Raw genomic sequence first — 26,800 nt, 5'->3', positions numbered from 1 at the left:
CTGAAATAAAATGTATATAATAAATGTATATCATAAATATATAAACAAACACAAGATTAAGTTGATGTAATAAATACCAAAAATTAAACAATTAAATTAATTTGATTCTTTGCCTGCAGGCTATTTCAAATGCACACCAAATAAATGCACAAAGATATGCAAACGTCTGTTCTCTCTCACAAAAAAAGGTACAAAGCTGTCACTGGGGCGGTGTCTCAAGACAGAAAAGCTAAAAGACATACTTTACCTCTTTTACCCCTAAATTGTACATATTAGTACCTTATAAAATGATCCCTTCCTTTCCCACTACCCATCCATCACATTATGGCAGGGTAAGGAAGGGAAGATTAAGACAACAGACTTTGTTTTAAACAAACAAAAGACGTTAATCCAAACTGAAGCAACTGCTGAAGCAAATAACAGCTTTGAATGCAATGACGACACTGGACAAGGCACGAAAAGTAAGGGCTTAAAGAAACTAGATGAGACGCAGGTGAAAGGAATTATTAATGAGGGAAACCAAATCAATAACTATGACAAATGATGATTGGCAACATACAGAACTAAGGGGAGAGAACAGGGAAACAAATGTGATACAATGTCAGATAGGGCTGCAACGATTAATCGAACGATGTCGTGAGGCGCGTTTAGTCAATGAAGCCGGTACTTTGATTAGTAGTAAAGCTTCATCACGTGCGTTCAGCTGGAGCGGCAAGTAATACACAGAGCCGTAAAGCACTGACAAGCTACGCCAAATCGCGCGCAAAATCGAATTCGATTTTGAGCCCGATTTTGGCGTAGCTTGTCAGTGCTTTACGGCTCTGTGTATTACTTGCTCTGTGTACTGAACGCACGTGATGGAGCTTTAATACTAATCAAAGTACCGGCTTCATTGACTAAACGCGCCTCACGATTAATCGTTGCAGCCCTATTGTCAGATTGTAAAAGAGAACATAAACCTGACTCCTGTCTTTCTCTTTGTTTGTTTGTTCCTTTCTTTCATTCTTTTTATCCCAATTTTATATGTCTGAATATGAAAGTCATGACCCATTATCACAAGAAGAAATAAATGCAAAAATAAATAAATTAATAAACAATACAAAAATAAGTCAAGAAAGAATAAATTAATGTACTATAGACACCATAAATGTAATAAGTTAACACAAAATATCCAAGTAAATAATTAAAAAAAAAAAAGAAAAGAAAAGAAAAGAAAAAACTAAGCCCTGTGGTGAACTGGGCATCCATCCAATGTGATTCTCTGCTTGTGGCCCATGAGGCTGGGATATGCAGCATCCCGCCTAGGATAAGTGGTTTGGAAAATAAATGTATGGATGCATGCTACAACCAAATTACGTAAAAAGCACCCAGTTTGATCTCTGTATATAGATATGTAGGCCTATTATGCATGTTTATTTGTTCAGGTTTGCTCCATACTGAGAAGACATATTCATGCAAAACATTTACATATGATGAGTAACACAAGAGTGTAATATACATGCAAACATGGGTGCAGTTCATTTAACAGTAAAATGTCAGACATGTCATTGTCCTAAATGTTTAACCCTTTGATTTCTATACCTTACATCTGACCTAAGCTTTAAATGTGGCCATATCTTAATATTGAATGTCTGGACACAAGACACATTTACTTTTTTATACAGTGCATACAATGTTACTTCAACTTTGCATATATCAAAATACAGGGCATGCAAATCATGTTTGTTTCTTTGCGGATGGCTTTCACTGGCTGTTGATTCATTTTTAAACCATGTATTTGTTATTTAATGAATGTAATGGAATTGCAAGCCCTGCCTTTTTTTTCTTTTAAGATGTTTATATTCTAGTTGCCTGTAAAAATGTGTTTTTCAACAATATGCCCAGCCTTGAAGCCAAAGCTATATGAAATGGCAAATAACACATTTTCTGCTCATTTTCTATTTTTAGATAAAATAGTTTAATAGTCAGCTTGTAAAATAAAGCCATTTTCAGATCTTCAGTTTGCTTTATTGCTGCACATTTAACGGAAAATTATACTTGATACTTACTTTTCCGAAAATGTCTTTATAGTACCCATAATAATGAAAAAAGGTAACACTTTATCCTACAGTCATGGCCCAAAAATATCGGCACATTCACATTTTACTGTTTTATTACAGCCTGGTTCACTTTTAATGCACATTTAGCAACTTTGGATGCTTGAAAGTTTACAGGTCACATTCAAAGATGATCTTATTATATTAAAACAACAACAACACCCCAAATACAAACCTTATGCAAAATGCATGGAAAAGTACAGAGACAAATGGAAAATGTCTGACTTCATTATCATTAGAAAATGCCTATTTGACTCGAACACATATTGGCTATTAAGCTATTCAAATTTCCCTGAGCAAACTCCTCATTTTCTGCTTATGGAATCTAAAATATTACTAATAAACAGCCAATATGCTAGTAATATGTGCTAATAAGCAACTAGTGAGAATTAATAGTTACAGTCATAGCCAAAAATATCGGCACCTTTGCAATTCTGTCAGAAAATTGTTCCAGTTGCAAATGTTTTGGTACTCACATGCTTATTGCAACAACACACACACAAAAGAAGAAGAAAAGAGAAGAAAAGTAAAACTTGATCAAATTTCACACAGAACTCAAAAATGGACTGGACAAAATTATTGGCACATCAAAATTGTAAAAAATAATTGCTTTTCAAGCATGTTATGCTCCTGTAATTTGTATTTAGACAAGCAACAGGTGTGGGCAATATAGTATTCACACTTGAAACCAGTTTAAATGGAGAAAATTTGACTCAAAAAGTTGACTCTTGAGTTGTGTGTCACACTGAGCTTGGAGAAAAAAAGAAGTGTAAAGAGTTGTCTGTGGATTTGAGAGAAAAAATTGTGGAAAAACATGGACAATCTCAAGGCTACAAGTCCATCTCCAGAGATCTTAATGTTCCTGTGTCCATTGTGCACAATATCATCAAGAGGTTTAAAGCCCATGACACTGTAGCTAACCTCCCTGGACGTGGACAGAAGAGCAAAATTAATTAAAAGAATTACAATGAAGGATTGTTCGAATGGTGGATAAAGAACACAGATTAACTTCCAAACAAATTCAAGCTAATCTGCAGACACAGGGTACAACAGTGTCAGGTCACACTATCCGTCACCATCTGAATGAACAGGGACGCTATGGTAGGAGACCCAGGAAAACACCACTGCATAAAAAAGAAAGACTGGAGTTTGCCAAAAATGTAGGTGACAAAACCACAATCATTCTGGGAGAACGTACTGTGGACAGATGAGACAAAGTAGAGCTTTTTGGTAAAGGACATCATGGCACAGTTTACAGAAAAAGAAATGAGGCCTTCAAAGAAAAGAACAAAGTCCCTACAGTCACACATGGTGGAGTTTCAAAGAAAGAGATTTTTGGGTTGCTTTGCTGTTTCTGGCACTGGATGCCTTGACTGTGTGAATGGTATCATGAAATATGATGATTACCAAATAGCAGATTTGACTTTTCTTCTTTGTTTTTTTTGTGTTGTTCCAATGCAAAAAAAAAAAAAAAAAAAAAAAATACACATGTGAGTACCAAAGCATTTGCAACAGCAACAATTTTCTGAGAGAAGGGTTGCATTTTCTGACAGAATTGCAAGGGTGCCGATATTTTTGGCTATGACTGTAACTATTAATTCTCACTAGTTGCTTATTAGCACATATTACTAGCATATTGGCTGTTTATTAGTAATATTTTAGATTCCATAAGCAGAAAATGAGGAGTTTGCTCAGGGAAATTTGAATAGCTTAATAGCCAATATGTGTTCGAGTCAAATAGGCATTTTCTAATGATAATGAAGTCAGACATTTTCCATTTGTCCCTGTACTTTTCCATGCATTTTGCATAAGGTTTGTATTTGGGGTGTTGTTGTTGTTTTAATATAATAAGATCATCTTTGAATGTGACCTGTAAACTTAAGCATCCAAAGTTGTTAAATGTGCATTAAAAGTGAACCAGGCTGTAATAAAACAGTAAAATGTGAACAAATGGCCACTCTAAAAATGTATTTCTTTAACATGAATTTAACAATCCTGTGACATTATGCCCATGTGCATTTCTCATGTTTTAAAATATAAATTCCTGTTATTGCTACGATCTAAAAAAAGGGTTCAGCTTGTTGGATCATTTTATTGGGCTATTTATTTACCCAGGTGCTGGGTAGTTTTTCTGCTGGGTTCAGCTTGTTGGGTTATTTTAAATATTTTTTACCCAGGTGCTGGGAGGTTTTTCTGTAACTCTGCTCTCTTTCTGTAAAGCTGCTGGGTCATTTTCACTGTCAATACAAATGATGAATCCCCTCACATACCTACCCAATGCTGGTTCAGTGTAACCCAATGTTGTGTAGTCTGTGTTAAAACTGGATACATTTGTCAGCTGCCATTTTGTGTTCTGTTCTGAGAGAAAACGTGACTGACAGGAAACTTCCTGAATTAAATTAAGGTATGTATTGCATTGTATTCCTATCAAATTATTACTGTCCAAATTGGAAAACATCTCTCTCTAAGGTCTGCTTGGAACGCTAGCCTTCTACAAACTCAGTATTCACTAAGCAACCATGAAAGTTTCCCTTCCTGCCACACTAATGCATGACCAGGAGCCAGCTGCATAAACTTAGCCTTTATGTTAAGGCAGTGTCTTAAGAACTAGTCTGACCAACTAGCAGTTAGCAAAGGTCTTATTTTTTTATTCAACTTAGATTAATCTATATTTTTATGTAACTGAATTTTAAAAATGTATATTATTATATTATTAAAATGTATATTATTTATAATATTTATAAAAACAGACTGTAGAGTGCATTTTTAATATTTGAAATGAAAAACCTTTAATAGGTTGACTGACCTAGCACTATGTCAGAAAACAACCCAGCAAAGTATAAAACCCAACAAGCTGGGTTAAAATAATATTTCCAATGTTTACCCAGCGCTGGGCTGCCAGATAACCCAGAAATGGTTGTTTTTAATCTAGCATTTTTTATAGTGTACAACTGATGTTATATATTCTACTTAAAGGGTTACTTCACCCCAAAATGACAATTTTTTCATTACCCTGGTGAAAAAAACAGCATGTGCTGGTAGGTATGTTTTGATGCTGGTTAGGTATATTTTGATGCTGGTTTATGCTGGTCCTTTGCTGGTTTTAGCTGGTTTATGCTGGTCATGTTGTTGTTCAAGGACCAGCATAAACCAGCAAAGGGCCAGCATAAACCAGCAACATACCAAACCAGCATCCCAGCATCAAAACATACCTACCAGCATATGCTGTTTTTTTCGCCAGGGTAATCACTTACCCCCCATGTCGTTCCAAACCCGTAAAAGCTTTGTTCGTCTTCAGAACACAATTTAAGATATTCTGGATGAAAACCAGCAAGATTTTTTTAGATCTATTTTTTGCGATCTATTCTTTATTGTGATAGGACATATCAGAATTGACAGGAAGTGAAGTGGGAGAGAGAAGGGGGTGTGATCAGGAAAGGTCCTCGAGTCGAACTCGAACACGGGACGCCCGGATTATGACAGCGCTGTATGTCGGCGCGCTGCCCACAAGGCTATCGGCGCCAAGAAAGACCGAGAGGTTTTGACTGTCTCATTGACTTCCAGGTAAATACCACTGCCAAGACCCCAAAAAGTAAGAAAGGCGTAAGAAAGGCATCGTCAAAATAGTTAATCTGCCATAATTGGTTCAATCCTTCAATAGGCCGTTTGCGTACAGGGGATACTATCAAAAATGGTGCTACGTGACGCGGAGGAGACGAACTGTTGAATAAAGTCGTTAATTTTGTTTTCAAAAAGTATTCTCATAGCTTCATAAAATTATGGTTGAACCGCTGATGGCAGATGGACTATTTTGGTGACGTCTTTCATACTTTTCTGGATCTTGATAGTGGTATTTACCTGGCAGCCAACGGGACAGTTTCAAACCAGTTTCATCCACACGAACGAAGCTTTTACGGGTTTGGAACTACATGGGGGTAAGTGATTAATGACAAAATTTTAATTTTGGGGTGGAGCAACCCTTTAAATCATATAACATTAAACTTAATTTTCTATCATTTTTAATATTTCTTTTCTGTTTGTTTTATGGAATAATTTAGATGCTGTGAATTTTGGAAAAAAGTTTACAGTATAGTCCATTAAGAGTGTTTGTGTGCTTGTTTCTTTCTTTCTTTTTCGTTCGTTCTCTCTTTCCTTTTTGAATGCTGTGAGCTATTAATTATTATTATTTTCTTTTTTATAATTGCGTGAGCTGTATTAAGGCATCTTAATACTATCATGATAAAGATGTTGGTGTGAGACTAGTCCAGAGATGCTCACAAGTCTCTGAGCTAGAGTCCAAGTCAAGTCTCAAGTCTTTGAGCTAGAGTCCAAGTCAAGTCTCAAGTCTTTGAGCTAGCGTCCAAGTCAAGTCTCAAGTCTCTGAGCTAGAGTCCAAGTCAAGTCTCAAGTCTTTGAGCTGGAGTCCAAGTCAAGTCTCAAGTCTCTGAGCTAGAGTCCAAGTCAAGTCTCAAGTCTTTGAGCTAGAGTCCAAGTCAAGTCTCAAGTCTCTGAGCTAGAGTCCAAGTCAAGTCTCAAGTCTCTGAGCTAGAGTCCAAGTCAAGTCTCAAGTCTTTGAGCTAGAGTCCAAGTCAAGTCTCAAGTCTCTGAGCTAGAGTCCAAGTCAAGTCTCAAGTCTTTGAGCTGGAGTCCAAGTCAAGTCTCAAGTCTTTGAGCTAGAGTCCAAGTCAAGTCTCAAGTCTTTGAGCTAGAGTCCAAGTCAAGTCTCAAGTCTTTGAGCTAGCGTCCAAGTCAAGTCTCAAGTCTTTGAGCTAGAGTCCAAGTCAAGTCTCAAGTCTTTGAGCTAGAGTCCAAGTCAAGTCTCAAGTCTTTGAGCTAGCGTCCAAGTCAAGTCTCAAGTCTCTGAGCTAGAGTCCAAGTCAAGTCTCAAGTCTTTGAGCTAGCGTCCAAGTCAAGTCTCAAGTCTCTGAGCTAGAGTCCAAGTCAAGTCTCAAGTCTCTGAGCTAGAGTCCAAGTCAAGTCTCAAGTCTTTGAGCTAGAGTCCAAGTCAAGTCTCAAGTCTCTGAGCTAGAGTCCAAGTCAAGTCTCAAGTCTCTTTATTATATTAAGTCTCTGGTTATAATAAGTGTTGCATCACGTACAGCGACCCATACAACACTGCATAGCTATATATAAGGAACTCAAAGCATGTAATATGTTATAATGACTCCTTTATCTATTAGCATACAGTATCAGCTTTGATTTTGGTATATAATCAGTGTAAACAGGCTATTGCAACATGACAAAAACACCAAGAATGCTTTACTTTTAAGTTAATATCTGTATTTTGCCTTGTAGCATGAACACACAGTACAGTACAGACCAAAAATTAAGAAAGACCAAATATGGTCAAACATCACATTGTGCTCCTAATTTTTAAAAAAATTAGTAGCACAATCAAAATTTTAGGAGCACATTCTAAACAATAATCCAAAAATCTGATAAAAAAAAATTGCCTTCCCATTATGAGGTGATATTTGACTCCTTAAAGTGATTTACAAGGGAATTTAACTTTTGTTTTTACCTTTTCATATGTTTAATGAGGCTCAGAGGTGGCAGAAGTGCAATCATATTCCTAAATTCATTGTTGAGATTAATGTTTTAAATCAAATTGTTTTAATACAGAAATGTTAAATGATTTAAATAACTGCCAGCAGGTGGCGGCAAGAGACTGATTTAATTACTGAATCATATCATTCATTTGATTCGTTCGAACTGCTGCTTCATTTAGGAATAAAGAGTGACTGTCTTTATGAATGGGAAATTGAATAATTTCACTAGATTCGTTTTAAAAACGAGTTCATTCATAAACGAAACACCGCTGTGTTTGAATGGAGATGCGCAGCGGCTCAGTTGTGACTTGTTTCAGACTACTTTTGACGACGAAATAGAGCAAAATCAGGCAATAGTGTTATAGCCAGACAATGAAAGTCACGTAATAATAACATCTTGTTTATTTAACTGCTGTATTAAATCAGTATCTCATTTACAAACTCCCTTAAAATTAGTTAAAGCTTAGTTCGCGATATCACAAAGCTCTATTATAATCAATGACGCTGTCTATACTGAATCTTTTATCCTCATATCACATATTTTGCATTGAGCACTTCTTCTGTTTGGGCCGTCTTGTTTGAAGTTTTAAAATCCAAAGCTAACGATGAATGGCACAGCAGTCGACATGTTTGTTCGTTGTCCTCTCATGTGTGGCGGCCGCGCCTAAAATAAAAAAATAAAAAATGTGTGGCCGCGCCCGCGCGCAGCAGATACACGTCGCGTGTTACATGGGCAGGTTATAGGTAATGGAGGGAGGGGAATAACAGCGAGCTCATCAGTTGTTTCCTAAAAACAAACATTGTTCACGAGTCCCGCAGCTCGAGTCCGAGTCGAGTCTGAAGTCTTTCGAGGACGAGTCTCAAGTCGAGTCTGAAGTCACTGTGTGTGCGACTTAAGTCGCACTCGAGTCCGAGTCTCAAACTCGAGTCCCCATCTCTGGACTAGTCATTACAATTTTTGTTCTTCATTTGTGACATCTGGCCTCAAAGTGAATATTTGCATAGGCTTCTGACTAACAAACTGCAAATTTGCATTTATATATATATTAATGGAGTCTGCCTTACAACTGCATTTACTGGCTTACTTCACACGGAAGAGATGAAGATTGTCTGGGTTGCTCTTTTCATGTCTGCTCATTGTGAGCTGACTTTAACTTTGATCAGGAAACACATTTTTATTAATAACCCTATGACCTGGATCGATGCTCAGAAGTTTTGCAGAGAGAATTATGCCGACCTGTCCACCATAGACAGCCAAGAGGAACTTACAAGGTTCAGAAGTGATTCTCAACAGCAGGCAGCTGACAGCATAGAAAGCTGGATTGGACTGAACAAATTCTCTGCTGACAGCCAATGGGTGTGGAGTGATGGAAGTGTAATAATGTCTATGCCGTGGAGTTCTGGTCAACCGGACCACCCATCAGTGTCCTTTTGCGGTAAGAGTATAGGTGGTGAATTGCATGACTACCTTTGTGACAAAGAGTACCCTTTTTTCTGCTACAAGTGGGTGCCTGAACTGATCCTGGTAACGGAGAGGAAGAGCTGGGAGGAGGCGTTCGAGCACTGCAGGACTCAACACTCTGGTTTGGCGTGTCTCCCAACCAGTTTACATCTCTTCCAAGCCAATAACAAGACTGCAGACACACAAACCCCCAGCGTGTGGACAGGTCTGCGCTTTCTGGCAGGCTCCTGGTTCTGGGTCAGTGGGGAGTCTCTGGGAAGTTTGGTCCAGCTGCCAGTATGCCCTGCCAGTCCCCAGTACTGTGGATCTCGAAACCTGGCAGCTAAAAGTTGGGAGAGCAGAGACTGTACAGAGAAACTGAACTTTGTATGTTATTAAAGAACAGGTATATGTGTTCACATCATGCATTTTCAAATTTTGTTAATAAAATTAAATGACTATATTTTTTCAGACATATATTGTTATAAATATATATAAAGTTAACATTCATATAATGCAGTAGAATACTGAAACTGTCATAATAATGTAGTATTTTGTGTGTGTGTGTTTTTTTCAGAGGTGTTGAGAAGAGCACCAGATAAAAATGAATGAAGAATTCTAAGATATGTCAAAGTAGCCCTTTATTTCACTTAAAAACAGTAAATTAGCATAATGTCAAATAAGGTTTCCTGTTTATGCATTTATCTCTATATGCTATAAGTTGTTTAAATTATGAAAAAGTGTCAACGTGTATGTGAACATGCTGCTTGAAAAATGCATGCATTACTTTGCACTTAGAAACTCAATATTTAGTTAGCTTGTACTGATAGATTACAAGATTTACAGTACTTTTAGAAACTATATTGATTTGAAAACAATGGTTTTTATGCTGTCTGTGAGATTTGAAAAAAACAATATACTAGTTCAGCATCTGTAACCAAGATCATTTGAAGATCATCAAATTGTTTTGGAAATATACTTAATAAATGGAATCACTGAAAAATACAATAAAAGGTTTGTTTCATTTAAACAGTTAATGCTATTCTTGTTTTCCCCTTTAACACCTTGTGCACACCTTATGCACTGCTATTAGTTTAAATTAAATGTTTAAAAACAACGTTCTTAAGTCATGCTTAAAAGTGTTTTTAAACAGCATGTGTTTTTTCTGGAACTATGTGCTAATATGTGTAATAAATTAACATTTAAATTATATTTTTTGATTTTATATTCTTATTTATTTTTAGATTTTTTGAGTAAAAATGTTTGAATAAATAAAACAGAGTCTTGGGTCCCACTTTATATTAAGTGGCCTAACTACTATGTACTTGCATCAAAAAATAATGTACTTATTGCATTCATATTGTGATGAAAAACACTTTAGCTGCTATTGAGGTGGGATATGAGTAAGATTAGGGACAGGTTTGGTGGTATGGGCAGGTTTAGGGGTGGGATAAGGTGTAGAGGATGGGTCAACAGTGTAATTATGAATGTAATTACATGTAGGTTTTTTCAAAATATAAGTACAATGTAAAAACATGTATGTACACAATAATTGCATTGAACCAAATGATTAATTTAAATGTAAGTACATAGTAGTTAAAGCCACTTAATATAAAGTGGGACCAAGTCTTGTGCAATAAAAAATATAAAAAAGGAATCACTTAATGGATCGTTTTAATTTCAGTGATTTATTGAACTGATCCAGATCAACATATATTACAGTAGGTACTTTGCATTAGTCATTGTTAAACTTCTGCTGGGAAAAAATGAAAAGCATGAATGTATCAAATAATGTATAAATATGTGTGAAAACATGAGTGTTTTCATGCTACAGTGCACATTGTGAGCATTATACGAGCATTCATGTCAGACCTTTTAAAAGCGATACTTCCATTAGAGTGTCAACCATATGACAAAGTCACTTAAAAGGATCATTTGAAAAGTAAATGTGCTGTTCTTAGGTAAATTGTTTTAAAGCAAATATTTTTTCCTGGTCCCAGGCATTGCACAACCATATTAGGATATAAACGTTTCCAGGAAAATAAGAAACTGAAATACAGACATTTTAGTCAGTTTTCAAATGCTCAGTTATATATTTGAACTACACTAAATGATTTTGTTAGACTTGCGCTTTTGATTGTTTTACTGCCAAATCCTCGACTGATAGTGTAATTCGTGCTTAGTGTAATCTTGTTTTTAGTTGCAAATTTAATGCTGCTGCTAGATTTAAAAGTAATGATTTCATTTAAACTTCTCTATAAATAAGATTAGATCAAAATGAGAAGAAAGGAAAGTTGTCAGAAAATAATTTAAATAAACACAACTTTAAAACAATCTTTGTTCTATAAAGCGATTACTTCTACAACACATACTGTAAATAAGGGAAAATATCTGAACTATGTCAACCAGTGACTTTAGTCTTTGGCCTAACAACCACTTATAATATCACATAATATCACATTACCATGACACATGGAATCAATTAGTGTAAAATATTTACAATATAATAAACAACTGAATGATGATTTTCTGCTCATCAGACTAGCAAATATCAGTAGTGCTGTAAATTAAGAAACAACTCAATACTTCTTTAAGGAACATTTTTAGGAACATTTTCTTTACAACTAAAGCAGTGTGAGGCTACTCAAGCTGCCAAAGCTTTCATTTTATGTCAAACTAAAATATTGAAACTGGTTTTAATACTAGTGTAGAAAAGTGGTAGCCTGATTCGGTTTAAATATGTACAGTACACTGGCTGGGAGGACCAGCCGTTCCCATGATGCCATGCGGTACCACTCAGGCATCTATACCCGTGCTGACAAGCAGTTCATAGGCAGGGTCATGACCTCTGCGGCAAAGGACCACACACGCACACAGCAGCCCAAGCATCTGTACAGAGAACATGAAACAATGGTCAAAACATACAATTACAGTGAGGATGATGATAGGAATTAAATCTGTTAACATCAAGTCGGCAATATAGGTCATATTATTTATCAATAACAGCAGGATGTCACTTTTTAATGCTGTTTAAAATGCATTAATAAAAATACTTACTTACATATCCCATATGTTAGATAAAGTATGTTCACTTCTGTCTAACGTGTTTATGTTGAAATATAATTAAATAACTGTTTGTCTTTTCAAAACTTGTATTCCTTGTCATGATGTATATTGAGTTGCATCCTTTCAATGTATGTTTTATGCTTTTGAAAATGTACATAATGTAAATATATTTTTTTAATAAAGGACCATAGTGAGCATAGATTCTCCTTGGTTATTGCATTGTGGGATTTTTAAGGGAGTGAACATTCCAGTGCACTGGAAGAATTTTGAGATTAAGACAGTGAACTAGGGAGCTGATTGAGACCCATCCTCTATTTTCTCTGCTCCAGTAATTAAAAATAATTACTGAATGGATGAGAATGGTCCTTTGACAAATGTATTTGATAAATGTATCTTCAAAGGAATATTTTAAAATCTCATTTAATACAAAAAAATAATAATAAATATTAACTTTTATATAAGAAAGATTTTAACTAAAAAAAAAAAAAGCATTTTTCTAATGATGTCATGACGTGTAATCATGATTATCCTTCCCCTTTTCCCAGAAACTTTGGTCGGATATAAATACATGTGATTCCTAATTAAGAGTCAAGAAACTCACTTTAAAATAATAAATCAATATTATCCATGTAATAACTTTAGTAGAAAGTTTAAAGAAGGGTTTTTACCATTATGACCAGGAGTCAGAAACAATCTTACATTTATTTTTCGGTTGCACTTATATAAAATTATTTATTATTTTATTTATTATTTATATTGTTAAGTTTCATTGTTTATTTTTTATCTGTTTCACAAGTTCTGTTGTAATAAATGATAAGATCTTGTTTATGGAATGTAATACCGGTTTACTGGAGATGCACAGCATAATCAAAAGTCTTTAAATTTGGGAAATATCGTATACAAAAAGCAAAATACATGTCATCTGTACCGAACTAGACTGTTTTCTACTATTTTAAAGATTTTTTATTATTCTTTCATCTCAATACAGAACAATCATAAGCTAAATTATCTCTGCTGTTGAAAAATGTAATTGATCTATTAGATGTAAGACTGATTTTTGATTAAAACTTTTTGTGTTCTATGTTTTCATGACTACAGTATATTCCCCTACTGTTCATTTAAAAAAAAAAAAAAAAAGCAACACACCGAGATACATTGAGAAATAGCGCCATCTTGTGTGGCTTATCTGTAAATGAACAAATTAGACAAGTAGATCCAAATGGGTGGGCCTCTGCAGACCTAATGGGTGAAGCTTGACCTAGTTATGTTTGGGAATAGGGTTATGGTTAGGGTTAGGGTATGGTTGGACCTTCGGGCACCACCAATAACATCCAGAGAGGGGAAGATGGATGTCAAACTCCATCTTTTGGCTCTGCAATGAGCACCTTCTCTAATTAAATGCAAGATACAGAGTGGGAAATTCAAAAGTATTCACACCTAGTTTGTCTGGAACACAGCATGATGTTTCCTAACATTAACTGTTGTACGATCGAAGGCTCTGCTGTATGTCAGACTACTCTTCTGGTACCATAAAAAGTTGGATTTGACGGTTTTCAGTTCTCTGTTTTCAAATGTTTTCTACTTTCATGTCTCACAATTTATGGGTCTCATACAAAACTCATGCAAACCTTGCACCATCTAGCGTCTGTTAGCTATTTGTTGTTAGGCCGATTGTTTTGTACATTATAATAGACTATTTAAGTCTCAGAAGAAACTTTAATCTAATATCCAGGTACTATTAGAAAATAATTTAAACTCTAATTAATCTTTCATGTCCACGTATTTATTTATTTGTTGAGTAGGCAAGTAATTACTATAATTTGGTTATTTTGAAATAAAACATTTTATGTGGTGTTTTCATTATTGTATTTCCTGTATTTACTGTTAAAATCATACAGACCACTACTTAAGTGACAAATGACTATTTCATTGAGTGTATGATTGTGGTTGACCTCAGCGCAAATGACTTTTTACCTGTATGGCAGCGAATGTTAATGCAGCCAGTATGACGTACAGCATAATGTCCTTAAGTTTCTTTACTACAAGAACTTCACAGCCCTGTAACAAGAAGTTCAGTTAGACTAAATGAGTTATTATTTAATAGTTTTGGACTGCAGGTCTGTGTGTGTGTGAGGGGTGTTACCTCTGGGTAGAGGTCTCCTGGTCGCATTAACGTCCCAGTGCAATTACTAATGGTGGGCTTGCAGCAGCTCACTGGAACACTGTTATTTTTGGACTCAATAAACCAGTGAGTGTTCATCCAGTCAGAGTAGTTATGAATGCCACAACAGTGGAGCTAATAATGAAAGATTGTAAGAAGAGAAGTTTAGAGAGAAATGGAAAAATGGTAAAAAAAGAGGCAAAAGAACCGATGGACCTACCTGTCTCTGGACATAGTCGATGGCCCTACTGGGAGCATCTGTGTTGGTGCCTTTATATTCATTATATACTTTCTGAATAGAGTGATTTACCACAGCCTCGACCTTTTAGAGAAAAAAGATGTTTTAATTTTAACAATAACACTTTTAAACGTGTACATTTCATTTAATTATTACCAACCTTGGCTCTGTAAATATAGCCTAGGACCACTACAACCACCTCTGTGGCAAACACCAGTAGTAGCACTGCTGAGAACTGCAGAAAAATCAGACAAGAACAATCAGAACAGATTCTGAATGAAAAATCATCAAAGCTAATGAAAATTAGGGGTTTACCGTGACCAGGCCACAGCGGCTTTCTCGAATAGTGGCGCAGCATCCAAGGAAACCAATGACAAAAAGAAGTGTGCCCACAGCAATTATTACCATGGCAGGGATGAATGTATAGATATCCTCAAAAAAATGATCATAATCATCATATGTGATGAAAACGTAGGCCCCAGTGTAGCACAGTATACCTGCGGCAGCCTGTAAAAGGTGCAACAGAAATATTGTTAGTTGTTGTATAACGTATTAATATTAATATCCATCAACATGGAATCTTTCATAGATACCTGTAGATTTAATTTTTTTTGTTGTTGTTGTTGTTGTTTTATGATTGTAATTTTATTCAATATGTCAAATCAGACAAAATTAAAATGTGAACCTGGACCACAAAACCAGTCATAAGTAGCATGGGTGTATTTGTAGCAGTTGCCAACAATACATTGTATGGGTCAAAATTATTATTATTTTTTAAACGCCAAAAATCATTAGGATATTAAGTAAAGATCATGTTCCATGAAGATATTTTGTAAATTTCCTACCATAAATATATCAAAACTTTATTTTTGATTAGTAAGATGCATTGCTAAGAACTCTGTACAACTTTAAAGGCGATTTTCTCAATATTTAGATTTTTTTTGCACCCTCAGATTCCAGATTTTCAAATAGTTGTATCTCAGTCAGATATTGTCCTATGATATTGTACATACCATACATCAATGGAAAGTTTATTTGTTCAGCTTTCAGATGATGTATAAATCTCAGTTTAAAAAAAAATGACCCTTATGACTGGTTTTGTGGTCCAGGGTCACAAATGTAGAATAAGTTAGATTTTATAATGCATTTCATTGACATATTTTCCAAGTGTATCTCTACAGTTTTATCAAAATTATCACAGTTAAAGCCTGTATATTATGATTTTACAATAAATAGTGTTTTACATTGTGTAGTAGGCCTGACATTTTTTTATATATAATTATTTATGGAAGGCCTATTATGGCTGTAACAATCATATACTTACAGTTTCATTATTTAACTCGATATAGATATCAATTTAACTGACATAAGTTAAGACTAATATCTTAAAATATCTTGTTTGACGTAAAGTTTCAGAATAACAAAAACCAAGAAGTGTTACATTTATCCCTGCTCTACAAAAATCCCTATACAACGATATTGAAAGGTGTAGTCTTGATTTTCTTTGCTTGATATTGTAGGCTAATTCTTATTTTATGGATAGAGTTGATTATATATGGATTTTATATTACATTTAGGCTAAATCTATGCAACGCTAAAAACGTTTTCATTATATAATTGGTGTATTATGTGATTTGACATTCTTTACTAGCTATTGCTAGTCATTCAGACATGACACATACGGACAAAACGCACATAACTAATGTGCAATACTGCGCTTGGATTCATTTAATGATGCTTTCGGTCAAAACCACAATACATTTCTGTCTATTAAAAGCCTGTCGGTTATGCATGTAAACAACAGCTCAATCGCTCTGGCACGTCTATCCCTGCAGAGCTATGCCATAGTGCCCGCTAACCACTGCACCCATTCAAGCTATTATACTGTAGGCAACTTACCCAAAAAATCAGATTTAGGAAGACCAAAACCGTCTTCGAAGAAATAACACCACATTGTCCCATGATAACGCCGAGGTTAGGCTATATATTTTAATCCAAAGAGAGAAATTCACGTTAATAGCAGATGCATATCGTGCGATTGTCAGGCTCCGGTAGACAACAGAGCATCCAACTGGACAGCGCCAGTCACGTGTCCCACTGACCTCAATATCACGAACTGCGCTGTTCGTTCCCAATGCGTATTTTAGACGTCCTTAACTCTCCTGGCATTCAAAACTGCAGCAGCCTGTGTTCCTTAATTCAAATTTGATCCACCTTGAAAACTATTAGAAATGCATGAAATCACGAACAAATCTAAAGACCTAAGGAAAATATATATCTCAACAATTTCTCCCCTTTTATGCAAAACATTGTTGTGGTAGTATGGGCTGATAAAAGTGATGTACTAGTCATTAAAACGGCTGATATTCTTTATATTTTTACCCTGGACCACAAAACCAGTTTTAGGTAGCACAGGTATATTTGTAGCAATAGCCAAAAATACATTGTATGGGTCAAAATTATCGATTTTTCTTGTATGCCAAAAGGTTATTGAGTTAATATTATTAGTAATATTATTATTAATGAAATTAAATATTGTTATTAAGTAAAGATCATGTTCCATGAAGATATTTTGTAATTTTCCTACCGTAAATATGTCACTTAAATTTTGATGCATTCACTGCTAAGAACTTTTGGACAATTTTATCATTTTTATTTTATTTATTTATTTATTTTGCACCCTCAGATTCCAGCAAATAGACTCCATTCTAACAAACCATACATCATGAAAAGCTTATTTATTCAGCTTTCAGATTATGTATAGATCTCAAATTCAATAAATAATTAATCCAGCCTTTACAAAATGTACAATTATAACCTCTCCTCAGTTCAAATGTCAAAGAGAAACAGAAAAATAGAACTGTTGTTATGGCATTAATATTTCTTAGGTTACATGATCACATATTATAAAAGACAAGTATGTTATGATGTAGTGTTGTGTTGACTAAATGGAGAGCAAGGCCAGGTCAAACAAAGTTTTTGTCATTTGTTTTGTCTACAATATAATAAGCTTTTTGTTTTTTTATGTCAGAGAAAATTATAGTCAACTGATTTTTACGTTGGCAAAAAATTTGGTAAAGGAACAAGTCTTTGCACACTATGTTTGCACAAGAATTCTATTCAGTTCACAGGGCAAGACAGGAATATTCTAACAAACAATATATCAGTTTTCACCTTGCGTTGTTCATATTAGCTATGTACAGTCTTTCAGTACATTTATAACTTAACATTTATTTTGTCGTTTATTTTAGTTCTTGGAAATTTAGCATTTTAATAGTTTGTCATTATAACTCTAAGATCTTGTTGAGATTTGTTTGAAATGAAGGTTAAATGATCTCCCACCCAGAGGAGTTGTGTCTTAGATTTGCATTTGTTTGCTGTTCTGTGTATGATGTTTTTAAAAAATGTACATTTGGTCAAAACTGCATTTTTTTCTGAGATTATACTGTTTGATTGATCAGTTTCTTAGTGTATGTTGTCTTGATTTTCCCCACCTGTATCTTGAATCTCCTTCTGATGTTTTCAACAACACAATACATTATACTATGTAAAGTTTTGAGTTTCATAAAACACCTTTGGTTACCATCTGAATAATATCTAATTCCACAATGAAATCCGATCAGTCACTAAAAGCACCAAGAGTAACCATTCTCTACATTTCTAAATCCTAACCACACACTCACCTGCTACTGAGGTTAAAATAAATAAATAAACACAACTTTCACTGAGTATAGAAATTTAGATAAAAAATTACGACACCATTAACATTGTAGTTGCATGCAGGAGCAACTGACTTCACTAATTAGGTCTTTATTTAATACAAATTATTGAAAAAAATAATACATTTCTGAACATCCTCTAAAAATAAATATACAAGTATAACTTGTTGCATTTCTTGTGACATGGAGGTGGTTAATAGGTTTAGTTAAGAAACAAATTACAGTTGAGGAAAAAGCAATTACAAATTCCAGGTGAATTAAACACTTTGAAGTTCTCAGCCGATGGAAGTCATCATTTTTTATTGTCTTGGATGTAGCTGTCTAATATCTTCATTAATATTGCAGTCTCCTAGAACGACCAGAAACAGTTCATACAAATCAATTGATTATATACTGGTTATATATAGTTGATAATAATGCAGAACTACGCTACAATTACATTTTAAGCTAGGCAAACACATTGATTTGATAATTTTTACAACAAAATAATATTCTCTCTCTCATTCATTTCAGACCAGAGTACAAACTGCTTCAGAAAGAACGGAAAATCCAGACTCGGTTCTCACCGGAACTTTAGGGTGCATCTCCTGAGAATCGAGGTGTGTTTGAAGCGCGATCCTCAGCATCTCCTGGTAGAGGTCCGCGGGCTCGACCTGCTGGGGATTCAGTGCAGCCTCGATGGCTTTCATCGTGGAGTCATCCTCGGTCGGCAAGCGTTCGCTGTCCACACTTTTCTTCCCCATAAAATGACCTTAAAGTGCCAAATCACATTTCTGTTCAAGGTGTAAGTCACGTTTTATGTAGCACAATAATAAGTCGTGTATGCATCTCACCTGTTGCCCATAAATTTCCCCTCGGGTTAACTTTGATCTTTGCAACTTTGTTTCTGAGTTCAGTCAAGTCAAGACTCACTGAGGACGCTATTGAAACGTAAAAAGAAAACAACACCAGGTATGTGAGGAATCCACAGTGACAAAAACTGGCTACACTTAAACTGGACATTTCTAAACGCTGTTGGTGTCTCTCTCTCTAAACGCGCGTACATCTATTACGACTGGAGGCGTCAGATGTTGGTTTTATATCGCGCGGATGGGAGGGCAGGATGGGGTGTCGTGTAGTAGCGTTCCATTCAGGTCCAGCGAGCAGTAACAGTCATGTGCGACGTTGTCAATCACTGCAAATAAGGCGCGTGTTGAGAATATGAAAGAAGCCTATGGAACAGTAATTATCACTTGCCAACACGTGCCAACATTTTGCAGAGTCAAATTTCCCTGAACTGCAGTGTTCAGTTCAGCACCATGGACAACACTCACATCACATGCTACTTAAAGGGGAGGAAATGTTGTTAGATTTGGCTTCCCAAAGGCTTTCACATGCTTTAATAGCATCGATTGTTATTATTATTATTATTTAATAATTGCGTCTTAACTCCTTATCCCCAGTCTATGTAATGTCCAAAACAATGCCACAGAGAAAACACTCAACCAGTCAATCAATAGTCATGTGGTACATGCTATTTTTGGTTGGGTTCATGTGATACATCCAATACAAATTATTTAGTTGCTGTTTGTAATCAATATAGATATTCTGTTGTTGTTGTTGTTGTTGTTTTTACATTATCCACATGATCCACACTGAGAAACATTTGGTGTAGAAACATTTTAAATGAATAATTACACTACCAGTCAAAAGTTTTTAAACAGTAAGATTTTTTATGTTTTTTAAAGAATTGTTTTCTGCTCACCAACCCTGCATTTATTTGATCCAAAGTACAGCAAAAGCATTAATATTGTGAAATATTTTTACTATTTAAAATAACTGCTTTCTATATTATACAATATACCATTCATAAGCTTAGAGTCATGTTATAATGTTACACAAGATTTCTATTTCAGATAAATGCTGTTCTTCTGAAGTTTCTATTCAACAAAGAAACCTAAAGCAAATTTTATTCAGCTGTTTTCAACATAATAATAATAGTAAATGTTTTTTGAGCAGCAAACCAGAATATTAGAAAGATTTCTGAAGTATCACAATGCTAAAAATTCTGCTTTGAAATCACAGGGGAAAAAAATACATTTTAAAATATATTCAAATAAAAACAGTTATTTTTAATAGTAAAAATATTTCAAAATTGTACTGTTTTTGCTGTACTTTGAATCAAATAAATGCAGGCTTGGTGAGCAGAAGAGACTTATTAATCTATTAAATCTATTAATCTATTAAAAAGAGATTAAAAATCTTTTGGTAGTGTATAAAGAAACAGCAAATAACACATTGAATTAGCTATGACATTTAAAGACAGGATGACAATTTTACAGCATCTTTGTTACATGTTACATTTGCTATAGAAATAAAAGTAAATCATACATAATTACATGCAACTAACCCAAAACCAAGCCCTGACCCTATTAACTACATGTTGTTAATTAATGTACTCATTAGTCTAAAAAAAAAAGTGTAATTACAATGTAACAGAGACCTTAAAATAAAGTGTTTCTTTTAAAGCTTTCTCTAATAATCTTTTTTTTATTTACAACTTCGGTCGTTGTTTTTTTTTTTTAATCATTTACAGTGTATTGATATGTTTGGTAAATACAAAATGGTCAGGTTCAAAGGTCGTGTTTGATGAATCAAATCACACAATGTTGTAAACTACCAATACCATTTATGACATTATGTGAAATTGACTGACTAAATACCCTAATGCTATAAAACACATTTTGCTTTGCATGTTCATTTAGAGTCAGTGGCATGCCTTACTCTCAGAGCAACATTATTTAAGTAAGGAAATCAACTTTTAGAAAAGGAAGATTTGTATCATTGTCTCCTCATCTATTTTTTTCCTCTCATGGAAATCAATGGGTTTCCCTGTGGGGGGGTGTTTCCTTTACACTTTCCAGTAGGAGTAGGAGGGTATGAGAACATGTGATGAACTTACGAAGGGCTGAAGGTGAAAATGCAATCCATTACCACTACTGACACCTCTTTTCCCCATGGCCCGACATCCTGGGATCCTAATGGTGTGACTCCAGTGAACACACATTTGACTTGACTCTGCAGTCTGAAACAAATGGGCCAGTGACTCACAAGGGACATGGCATGCCATAAAACTCAGATGTGTGGAAACAGATGATGGCTGATTAATGCTGAGAATTTAAAGGTGCTAACCTTCCCCTGCCTCACACCTTTCTTTATGATAACCCACAGAAGAGCTAAGCTGTAGTAAGTAAAGTGCAGAGAGAGCATAAACCTCAACCTGTCCTGACTGTCACCCCTGTCATTTTAACATTTACACACCTTTTAATGTGTGAAAGCAGAATGCAGAATGATTCATGTTTTGTAACGCTGAATGTGATAAACACAAACTAATTATCACTTTGCATTAGTGTTTGAACTTTTTTTTAAATAAGATGCCAGGAGAGAATATGTATCTTGTGTTTTGACAGGATAAATGAAAGCAACAGAGACAGATCAAATCATTTTCAGCGTTTTTAGACAGCTAAATGGCAAAAAATGTTGTTAAGAAAAATGTGAGACTAATAACATGAAAGGTTACTACAAAGTAGAAAGACATATCATACAATACACTTGTCACCTCTGAAACTGCATCATTAAAATGTAATTGATTACTCAACCTTTTAAGAGAGAAGCTATTTTTATCACATCAATCATCTTGTATTAGTTCACTACAGTGGAATAATAGCCATTAATGGGTGGCATGGTAGCACAGTGAGTAGCACTGTCACCTCACAGCAAGAAGGTCCCCTGGTCCAGTCCTGGATAATCCAGGAGGCCTTTTAGTGTAACCTGCATGTTTTCCCTGTGCCAGCATGGTTTCGGTTTTGGTTTCCCCCAAAATCCCCAGACATGCATTGGGACAGGCTCATGGGTCCCTGTGACCATACATAGGAAAAGCGATGGGAATAGCTATTAGTGTTCACCAACTGCTTTACAATATTTGTCACAGTACAATATTTAAAATACCCCTACACTCTTAAAAATAAAGGCTCTTTATTGGCATCAATAGTTTCATGAAGAACCTTCATGAAGAAAAAGGTTTCTGTATTTTCAAAAAAGGTTATTTTGGTTTTTAAAATGTTCTTTAAACTGGTTCTGTTTACTGAAAGGTTCTTTGGGGAAACCAAAAATGCTTCCTTTATGGCATCACTGCAAAAACACCTTTATTTTGGAACCTTTATGTTTAAGAGTGTACATTCATTCATTTACATTACATGAAATAATGAGCTTGAATCAAATAATGGACTATGCTTTTGACAATAGCATACTTATCTGCATGAAAATGTGTTGTTTCTACAGGGAAATCACATTTTTTATGTGATCATCGTTTAGAAACCTGTCTTTTGCTACCATTGACTTAAAAAAGTGCATCTTCTGCTTTATGATTTAATTGTCATTAGGTGAGTCTTTCAACCCATTCAGCCATAGATAACGTGAAATAAAACAAAAGAGCTTCTACACTGGATTACTCTCTGTGAGCATGATTTATATAGATAATGACATTCCCCAGTGAAGCAGGAGATGTACTTCACACTTTATTAATAGATTCTTAATTGTGCTGACATTTTCTCACCTTTTCATTGTGAGAATATAGGTTTAAAATTTGGATTTGAATTGTGTTAGAGAGAGAGACAGAAGTTGAAATTAATTTAATGATTTTGTAGAAATGCAAACATGTATTGCTGTGGTTTCAGAAGTAATCAGTGTTGATTTATATTTATTGTTTTGTGTGATTAATCATTTTACTGTTCATCATGGTTGCATAAATGCTGACCCTGTTTTTTTGTGTTTCACACATTACAGTGGGTTAATAAAGAGTGTTTTCACAGGTTGTCCATGAAAGACCAAAATGTGAAATGTGAGGGCAAGTAATTGATGGAAAAGTCACTTTAAATCAGTATCTCTTTATATCATGTTAATCCCACCTAAATACCACCTGTGAAAACATAACATAGCTCTTCCATTTAATATGTGTTAAAAGGTTTTTAAGCGACATCTCAAAAGTGCACAAAAATAGATACACACAGCCATTTAGCTTTTTATTCAGAGAAAAAGTCCCATTTTTAGACATTTAGACAGGTACACAATAGCATCTCTACTTACACTCAGTGAAGCAAGAAAGCTGTTGTAAAAGGCTTTTTATGTAATGATGCAATATAATGAATAATGAATTCTGAATGACGAAAACAGCAATTAATCCAATATTTCCATCTTTATCATTCTGCGCTCACCCTGACAATGCTGAGTAAATATTGCCATACTCAAAATATTTCTCTTTATTATCATGAAATGCTGTTTAATTTCCTGTAGGGATGTTATACTATGAAGGAAATTATTATGACTGTCAAGCACAAACAGTCAGGTGAGACTGACTAAGTAAATTATTAGTAGGTAATTAGTCTTAGTGAGTAGTTTGAGTAATCTCTGGAACAACAGGTCCTGGCCAGTTTTTAAACATCTGTCATCGTTTACTAGTGTTTATTGGTTACTTTATTGGCTTTACAGAAATACTTTCAGCAGTTTCAGTTTCACAACAACATTAAATGATCTAACAAGACACTGCATAGTGTAGGTTTACATTAAAGAAACAACTGAATAGACGTTTGACAAATATTTATCACTTTAATTACTTGGCTGGCTCCCATGACGGTATGGGTACATCTAAGAGGCTGGCTAATCTTATCATAATAATATTTGACACTCCATATGTTACACTAATAGATAAAAAACATGAGGGCCAGTGTATATTGGTTAACTAGCAATTATGCTGCCACTTGCATTGTCACAAAAGAGAATCAACTTTTGAGAAACACAAGGAAAAGAACACGCTTCCTGACAGGAAGGGAGCAAAACAGTTTTTTATATCTCCTTCTGAATCAGTTAGACTTCAAAGAAATATGATGACATGCTGCCTGCTCCTAAGGACTGAATCAGTTCTTTTAATGACTGAGGTCGGCCTCATGCATGGAGAACTTTGTTTCTTTTTTCCGTTATGAAGACTTGGTGAAGCATATCAGTCTTTTTATTGTTTATGTATAGCTGACTGCATAATTTGCAGGTGGATCTATTACCTACACCCAGGTGAGTCTTAGTAGGAGTTTCCACCTCACACCATGGAGAATGTACACCTCTATTGCACTCTTTGCATCTTTTACCACCTCATTAAACCCTTTGACAACAAACACCTGCTCTGGGGCATTGTGACTCACATTCAGACAGAAGGACAACTTTGAGTCATTCACTGATAGTGTCATTCACTGAATGTCAGTTGATGAGATATTGATGGTCAGTTATTAACGACAGGGATGCACACTATAAGCTCTGACTAATAAATGAATACACTATAGACTACCCAGCAGGCACACGTCATAAGACATTGATATTTGTTTGGGTGACCAAAATTCAATGTCAATTCAATGACTAATGTCAACGTTAATTTGATGTCCAATACGGACGTCAGCTGACGTTGATATTTTGTTGTTTTTAGATTGTGTAACCAAAATCCAACGCTAAGTCAACGTAAAAATTGACGTCAAATACTGACGTCAGCCCGATTTTCATTCTCAACCAAAATGCAGTGGGGTCCAACGTCAACGTGACATATTGACGTCCAGTGCCTACTGGGTATATTTACAACCTGTGTTAAAAGGTTGCACAAATCAAAAAATGTTTATATCTATATGCTTAAAAAAAGAGCAGAAGCAGATCAAATGTGATGACCCTCATTTCATTTCTTTACATTTTAAATTACTCCCTCACACAAATGAACATTTGAAATGTTAAATTCATGAGATCAAATATGCATTTCATTGTCAGGAAAAATGAGTTTTTCCTCTGTGTGGATGTAGCCTACTGATGTGTGATATGTTATAACTGACAGCAGATGGTAGAAAAACAACAACAGAAACTGATTTGAGAAGTGTGTGTTGGTTGTATTGATTGTGTATTGATTATGTAAGTGATAATGTGCAGCCAGCAGGTCTTTATCGCAAAAAAAACATTGAATACTCACCCTGAATGGGTTTATTTTATGATAATGACCTCCTGACTGTACATTATCCTGCTTATTACACGGCTGCATGAAATATTGAAATTATTATCATAATGGAAGGTAAATTATAATTTTTCCTGTAAGAAAAAAGTCCATTGCCATATTAAACAGGCGGCCTAGCAACTAGACGAACACTGCAGTAATATTACGGTAATAATGATAGGCTTTCAAAACTGTTTTGATTGCATTTTCTCTATAGTCGATAATGAGACATAAGATGGCGCCAGTTTGCGTTTGTATGCAAAATGAAAGCAGCTGCCATTTGTGTTGCTTGAGCTGCTAATTGAGAATATACAGTAGGTTACAATTAACTAGTCGTGCATAATGTTCTAAATTATTAAACACTGAGCACAGAACCTTTGATCTAACCAGTAATCTTTCAAAAAGCATTATCATATAATTAGCCAGTCGTGATATAATTCAAGAATGTTTAGCCTTTTCTCTTGTTAAGATGCACAGCGCGAAGGCTGCGAGATTGGTATCTGAATGTCAGAGCAACACACAGTTCACACACGGTCTGCAGTGGCAGATTATAGCGTACCAGTGACAGTTACCACAGTGACGGCATAGACACACTGGCTGCCTCCAACTTTTTGTGGAAAAGAGATAAAAGTTGTCAAAATGCCAGCGCTATTGTGACATTTCAGAAGCTTCGGGTGCTTCTAATACAATTCCCTATTTAGTGCAAAAATTACATCCCGCGAGTCATCATGATTATCGCCATGAAAACGATGACAGTATAATAGACTAGCATATGGGTTTTCCTCGAATATTTCAACCTGACATTTTAATAATATTATATGGTTGAAGGTGTATTTTGCTCGGATTTTTTAGTTCACACATTCAAACAGAACCACAGAACACATCCATCCTTCTCACTCTGCATTTGAATTTTAATTAACGAGTTTGCCCGTTCACACTCAGTCTGGATCCATCCTGAACTAACCCTCCACTTTGTGGCTTATCCCATTAATGTACTTCATCATGACGTGAGCAGGCAATTATGCATAAGTACATGCCAGGGTGCTATAATTAGGCTCCCTCAGAGGCATTTGCAGAACCCCAGGCTAGAATATATATTCATTCATTCGACTAATTTATCACAATCAAAGGATATGGCAATGTCCTATCACCAATATGTGAGACTATGTTAATGCATTCATTACCCTGCACACTCTTTTCAGATCCTGTCTAGGTTTTGGAATGTTTCATTTTGTATTCATAATGTTTTCTTCATATGTGTCAGTATTTGGCCACACCAAGAGACACTTGGAAGACAGACTGATGCATATAATATACATACATACATATACACACATACAAACAGATTTTATTTCATGTTACTAAACAACATTTGTACCTAAATTATTTCTATGTAAAAAAACACACACATTTTATACTATTTTTCAATTAAAGCTGAACTTGTGTAAAAAAAAATGTAAATAGAATATTTATCTT

General features: G+C 35.1%; 3 protein-coding genes across 3 annotated transcripts; 1 reads left to right on the top strand and 2 right to left on the bottom strand.

Moving 5' to 3' along the window:
• The first annotated feature begins 8,735 nt into the window (after positions 1–8,735).
• Positions 8,736–10,285, top strand: LOC127168636 (C-type mannose receptor 2-like). The gene is made up of 2 exons (XM_051115651.1): positions 8,736–9,492; positions 9,664–10,285. The coding sequence occupies exon 1, from the start codon at positions 8,745–8,747 to the stop codon at positions 9,483–9,485; it is 741 nt and encodes a 246-aa protein (XP_050971608.1). The 5' UTR covers positions 8,736–8,744; the 3' UTR covers positions 9,486–9,492; positions 9,664–10,285.
• Positions 10,286–10,755: 470 nt separating this feature from the next.
• tspan3b (tetraspanin 3b) lies at positions 10,756–16,647 on the bottom strand. Its single transcript, XM_051115650.1, has 7 exons — positions 16,451–16,647; positions 14,867–15,058; positions 14,712–14,786; positions 14,534–14,635; positions 14,296–14,448; positions 14,127–14,210; positions 10,756–11,975 (listed from the first exon to the last, which is right to left on the bottom strand). The coding sequence occupies exons 1-7, from the start codon at positions 16,511–16,513 to the stop codon at positions 11,883–11,885; spliced, it is 762 nt and encodes a 253-aa protein (XP_050971607.1). The 5' UTR covers positions 16,514–16,647; the 3' UTR covers positions 10,756–11,882.
• Positions 16,648–18,359: 1,712 nt separating this feature from the next.
• Positions 18,360–19,302, bottom strand: nmbb (neuromedin Bb). Its single transcript, XM_051115652.1, has 3 exons — positions 19,104–19,302; positions 18,837–19,021; positions 18,360–18,619 (listed from the first exon to the last, which is right to left on the bottom strand). Exons 1-3 carry the CDS (start codon positions 19,270–19,272, stop codon positions 18,563–18,565), a joined length of 411 nt encoding a protein of 136 aa, XP_050971609.1. The 5' UTR covers positions 19,273–19,302; the 3' UTR covers positions 18,360–18,562.
• Positions 19,303–26,800: the final 7,498 nt, after the last annotated feature.

Source organism: Labeo rohita, chromosome 7 (genome assembly GCF_022985175.1).
Source record: "Labeo rohita strain BAU-BD-2019 chromosome 7, IGBB_LRoh.1.0, whole genome shotgun sequence".
Lineage (NCBI taxonomy): Eukaryota > Metazoa > Chordata > Actinopteri > Cypriniformes > Cyprinidae > Labeo > Labeo rohita.
The sequence above is the reverse complement of the archived record's forward strand: the minus strand, read 5'-3'. Positions and strand labels throughout refer to the sequence as shown.

Bases quoted from the DNA above. Each gene is read 5' to 3' on its own strand.
- LOC127168636 (XM_051115651.1), top strand. From the start codon at position 8,745: ATGAAGATTGTCTGGGTTGCTCTTTTCATGTCTGCTCATTGTGAGCTG.
- tspan3b (XM_051115650.1), bottom strand. From the start codon at position 16,513: ATGGGACAATGTGGTGTTATTTCTTCGAAGACGGTTTTGGTCTTCCTA. The intron at 14,787-14,866 runs GTAAACCCCTAA...ATTTTTCTGCAG, and splicing joins GCCGCTGTGGCCTGGTCACG to TTCTCAGCAGTGCTACTACT. The intron at 14,449-14,533 runs GTAGGTCCATCG...TTTCATTATTAG, and splicing joins TCGACTATGTCCAGAGACAG to CTCCACTGTTGTGGCATTCA.
- nmbb (XM_051115652.1), bottom strand. From the start codon at position 19,272: ATGTCCAGTTTAAGTGTAGCCAGTTTTTGTCACTGTGGATTCCTCACA. The intron at 19,022-19,103 runs GTGAGATGCATA...TGGCACTTTAAG, and splicing joins GGGAAATTTATGGGCAACAG to GTCATTTTATGGGGAAGAAA. The intron at 18,620-18,836 runs GTGAGAACCGAG...TGGTCGTTCTAG, and splicing joins AGATGCACCCTAAAGTTCCG to GAGACTGCAATATTAATGAA.